We start from the raw sequence: 5,000 nt of genomic DNA, 5'->3' as shown, positions 1-5,000 counted from the left end.
ACCTAGTGGGAAAGGGGATACCTAGTGGGAAAGGGGATACCTAGTGGGAAAGGGGATACCTAGTGGGAAAGGGGATACCTAGTGGGAAAGGGGATACCTAGTGGGAAAGGGGATACCTAGTGGGAAAGGGGATACCTAGTGGGAAAGGGGATACCTAGTGGGAAAGGGGATACCTAGTGGGAAAGTGGATACCTAGTGGGAAAGGGGATACCTAGTGGGAAAGGGGATACCTAGTGGGAAAGGGGATACCTAGTGGGAAAGGGGATACCTAGTGGGAAAGGGGATACCTAGTGGGAAAGGGGATACCTAGTGGGAAAGGTGATACCTAGTGGGAAAGGGGATACCTAGTGGGAAAGGGGATACCTTGTGGGAAAGGGGATACCTAGTGGGAAAGGGGATACCTAGTGGGAAAGGGGATACCTAGTGGGAAAGGGGATACCTAGTGGGAAAGGGGATACCTAGTGGGAAAGGGGATACCTAGTGGGAAAGTGGATACCTAGTGGGAAAGGGGATACCTAGTGGGAAAGGGGATACCTAGTGGGAAAGGGGATACCTAGTGGGAAAGGGGATACCTAGTGGGAAAGGTGATACCTTGTGGGAAAGGTGATACCTAGTGGGAAAGGGGATACCTAGTGGGAAAGGGGATACCTAGTGGGAAAGGGGATACCTAGTGGGAAAGGTGATACCTAGTGGGAAAGGGGATACCTAGTGGGAAAGGGGATACCTTGTGGGAAAGGGGATACCTAGTGGGAAAGGGGATACCTAGTGGGAAAGGGGATACCTAGTGGGAAAGGGGATACCTAGTGGGAAAGTGGATACCTTGTGGGAAAGGGGATACCTAGTGGGAAAGGGGATACCTAGTGGGAAAGGGGATACCTTGTGGGAAAGGGGATACCTAGTGGGAAAGGGGATACCTAGTGGGAAAGGTGATACCTTGTGGGAAAGGTGATACCTAGTGGGAAAGGGGATACCTAGTGGGAAAGGGGATAAGTGGGAAAGGGGATACCTAGTGGGAAAGGGGATACCTAGTGGGAAAGGGGATACCTAGTGGGAAAGGGGATACCTAGTGGGAAAGGGGATACCTAGTGGGAAAGGGGATACCTAGTGGGAAAGGGGATACCTAGTGGGAAAGGGGATACCTAGTGGGAAAGGGGATACCTAGTGGGAAAGGGGATACCTAGTGGGAAAGGGGATACCTAGTGGGAAAGGGGATACCTAGTGGGAAAGGGGATACCTAGTGGGAAAGGGGATACCTAGTGGGAAAGGGGATACCTAGTGGGAAAGGTGATACCTAGTGGGAAAGGGGATACCTAGTGGGAAAGGGGATACCTAGTGGGAAAGAAGATATCTAGTCAGCTGCACAACTGAATACATTCAATCAAAACGTGTCTTCTGCATTTAACCCAATGTCTCTGAATCAGAGAGGTGAGGGGAGCTGCCTTAATCAGCATCCAGTTGTTGTTGGCAGAAGCAGAAAGGCAGATTTTTAAACCTTGACGGTTTGGGGATTCGAACCAGCAACCTTGGGTGGGTGGGTGACAGACAGACAGACATCAAAGTGAAGAAGACTGAACTCACACACAGGACGTGTAGGGCCACAGCTCCTTCTGTCCTCTCCCTGTGGGTAAACAGATCTGTAGGGAACTCGTGCAAAGCTGGAAGAGACAGAGATTTCGGGTTACTCAAGCAAGAGATTGTGTGTTTGTGTGTATATGTGTGTGGATGGATGGATGGTGTGTGTGTGTGTTCTGACGTCTGTCCTGTGAGGTCAATGCTACTCACAAGCTAATGGAGGACACATAACTCATATGAACTGACAAGGGCTGGCCCTGCAGCACCTTGCCTAAATGTCTATTTGTGTGTGTGTGCATGCCTGCGTCCGTCCATCTGTGAGTGTGTGTCTGTATGATAGTCCTGCAGCATCCTGCCAAGGATTGTGTGTATGAGTGTGTGTGTGTGTGTGTGTGTGTGTGTGTGTGTGTGTGTGTGTGTGTGCGCCTCCTCTGAGAACTGAAAGACCCACCAGAGGAGAAGAGAAAAAGTGATGGATAAAGTGAGAGCAAAGAAAAGGACAAAGGGAGGAGAGAGAGAGAGTAAAAATAGAGCTCAGGGTTAGGATATGTAGGGTGAGGAGGAGAGAGGGAAATTATACATGGAAAGAGAGTAGGACTACAAGAGGAAGTGGTACAAGAAGCGCTAGAAGCTATCACTCCTTATTGTGCAGAAAAAAGTGTGTAAGAGAGAGAAAGAGGGGAAAAGAGAGAGGGGGAAAAAGAGGTGAAAAGAGAGAGGGGAAAGAGAGGTGAAAAGAGAGAGGGGAAAGAGAGGTGAAAAGAGAGAGGGGAAAGGAGACAGGGAGAAAGAGAAAGAGACAGAGAAAAATAAGAGATCGAAAGAAAGAAAAAGAGAGCTTAAATACCTGTTATCCTCTCACTCCACACTTCCTTCCCTCTCCCTCCATTCATCATTCTCCTTCCTTCTCTCTCCCTCCATTCATTCTCCAGGCTCCTCTCTCCTTTTTCTCATCATCCCACCTCGTCCACCAATCAACAGTCTATTCATGGGCCACTGCTAACATCTGCTCCGGATTTCACCATATTTCCACTGGAAAGGCCAGCCGGACGGTCAACGTTGTGCTAGCTAGTGGCTATATCTAGTAGCTAGCACAACCACTGCTTCCACCAATGCTAATAGCTGCTAATACAGTAATGCTATTCCAAATCAAATCAAAGTATATTTGTCATGTGCGCCGAATACAACAAGACCTTAGAGTGAAATGCTTACTTACAAGCCCTAACCAACAGTGCAATTTTTAAGTAAAAAATAGGTACAGTTGAAGTCGTAAGTTTACATACACCTTAGCCAAATACATTTAAACTCAGTTTCTCACAATTCCTGTCATTTAATCGTAATAAAACATCCCTGTCTTAGGTCAGTTAGGATCACCACTTTATTTTAAGAATGTGAAATGTCAGAATAATAGTAGAGAGAATTATTTATTTCAGATTGAATTTATTTCATCATATTCCCAGTGGGTCAGAAGTTTACACTCAAATAGTATTTGGTAGCATTGCCTTTAAATTGTTTAACTTGAGTCAAACGTTGCGGGTAGACTTCCACAACCTTCCCACAATAAGTTAGTTGAATTTTGGGCCATTCCTCCTGACAGAGCTGGTGTAACTGAGTCAGGTTTGTAGGCCTCCTTGCTCGCACACGCTTTTTCAGTTCTGCCCACAAATTGTCTATGGGATTGAGGTCAGGGCTTTTTGATGGCCACTCCAATACCTTGACTTTGTGGTCCTTAAGCCATTTTGCCACAACTTTGGAAGTATGCTTGGGGTCTATGTCCATTTGGAAGACCCATTTGCGACCAACCTTTAACTTCCTGACTGATGTCTTGAGATGTTGCTTCAATATATCCACATAATGATGCCATCTATTTTGTGAAGTGCACCAGTCCCTGCTGCAGCAAAGCACCCCCACAACATGATGCTGTCACCCCCATGCTTCACAGCCTCCCCCTTTTTCCTTCAAACATAATGATGGTCATTATGGCCAAACACTTCCCTTTTTGTTTCATCAGACCAGAGGACATTTCTCCAAAAAGTATGATCTTTGTCCCCATGTGAAGTAGCAAACCGTAGTCTGGCTTTTTTTATGGCGGTTTTGGAGCAGTGGCTTCTTCCTTGCTCAGCGGCCTTTCAGGTTATGTCGATATAGGACTCGTTTTACTGTGGATATAGATACTTCTGTACCTGTTTCCTCCAGCAACTTCCCAAGACCCTTTGCTGTTGTTCTGGGATTGATTTGCACTTTTCGCACCAAAGTACGTTTATATCTAGGAGACAGAACGCTCTCCTTCCTGAGCGGTATGACAGCTGTGTGGTCCCATGGTGTTTATACTTGCGTACTATTGTTTGTACAGATGAACGTGGTACCTTCAGGTGTTTGGAAATTGCTCCCAAGGATGAACCAGACTTGTGGAGGTCTACAATTTATTTTCTGAGGTCTTTTGTTTTCCCCAGGATGTCAAAGTAAAGAGGCACTGAGTTTGAAGGTAGGCCTTGAAATACATCCACAGGTACACCTCCAATTGACTCAAATGATGTCAATTAGCCTATCAGAAGCTTCTAAAGCCATGAAATAATTTTCTGGAATTTTCCAAGCTGTTTAAAGGCACAGTCAACTTAGTGTATGTAAACTTCTGATCCACTGGAATTGTGATACAGTGAATTATAAGTGAAATAATCTGTCTGTTAACAATTGTTGGAAAAATGACTTGTGTCATGCACAAAGTAGATGTCCTAACCGACTTGCCAAAACTATAGTTTGTTAACAATAAATTTGTGGAGTGGTTGAAAAACAAGTTTTAGCAAAACTATAGTTTGTTAACAAGAAATTTGTGGAGTGGTTGAAAAACAAGTTTTAGTGACTCCAACCTAAGTGTATGTAAACTTAGATAAGTAAAAAAATAAAAACAACAGTAAAAAGACAGTGAAAAATAACAGTAGCGTGGCCATAACAGTAGCAAGGCTATATACAGGCACCGGTTAGTCGGGCTGATTGAGGTAGTATGTACATGTAGATATGGTTAAAGTGACTATGCATATATGATAAACAGAGAGTAGCAGTAGCGTAAAAGAGGGGTTGGGTATCGGGACAAAATGCAGATAGTTCAGGTAGCCTATGTGCGGGGGGCCCCGTTAGTCGGGCTAATTGAGGTAGTATGTACATGAATGTATCGTTAAAGTGACTATGCATATATGATATACAGAGAGTAGCACCAGTGTAAAAGACGGGTTGGAGGGGGGCAACGCAAATAGTGCTAACTACTGCTAACTAAAATGCGATTTCACCGCTTTTCACTGGAAAGCACAGCCAGACAGTCAGGCTAACTACATTAGTTAATACAGCAATGTGATGCTATTGCTAACTTAACCTAGCATTCTTTGTTTATTTGAACACATTTCCACTGAAAAAGCCCAGCCAGTCAGCTAGCT

The 5,000-nt window shown here is 45.0% G+C and overlaps 1 protein-coding gene across 1 annotated transcript in view; it reads right to left on the bottom strand.

The window, feature by feature from the left end:
• LOC112235419 (sodium/potassium/calcium exchanger 3) overlaps positions 1-5,000 on the bottom strand; it is a 64,173-nt gene that overhangs the window by 14,780 nt on the left and 44,393 nt on the right. The window contains exon 3 of the mRNA XM_042310806.1: positions 1,579-1,655. Within this exon, the coding sequence (XP_042166740.1) occupies positions 1,579-1,655 (77 nt within the window). The remainder of the gene's footprint in view (positions 1-1,578; positions 1,656-5,000) is intronic.

The sequence above is a fragment of the Oncorhynchus tshawytscha genome, linkage group LG32 (genome assembly GCF_018296145.1).
Source record: "Oncorhynchus tshawytscha isolate Ot180627B linkage group LG32, Otsh_v2.0, whole genome shotgun sequence".
NCBI lineage: Eukaryota > Metazoa > Chordata > Actinopteri > Salmoniformes > Salmonidae > Oncorhynchus > Oncorhynchus tshawytscha.
Note: the sequence above shows the minus strand (reverse complement) of the source record. Positions and strands in the feature narration are given on the sequence as shown.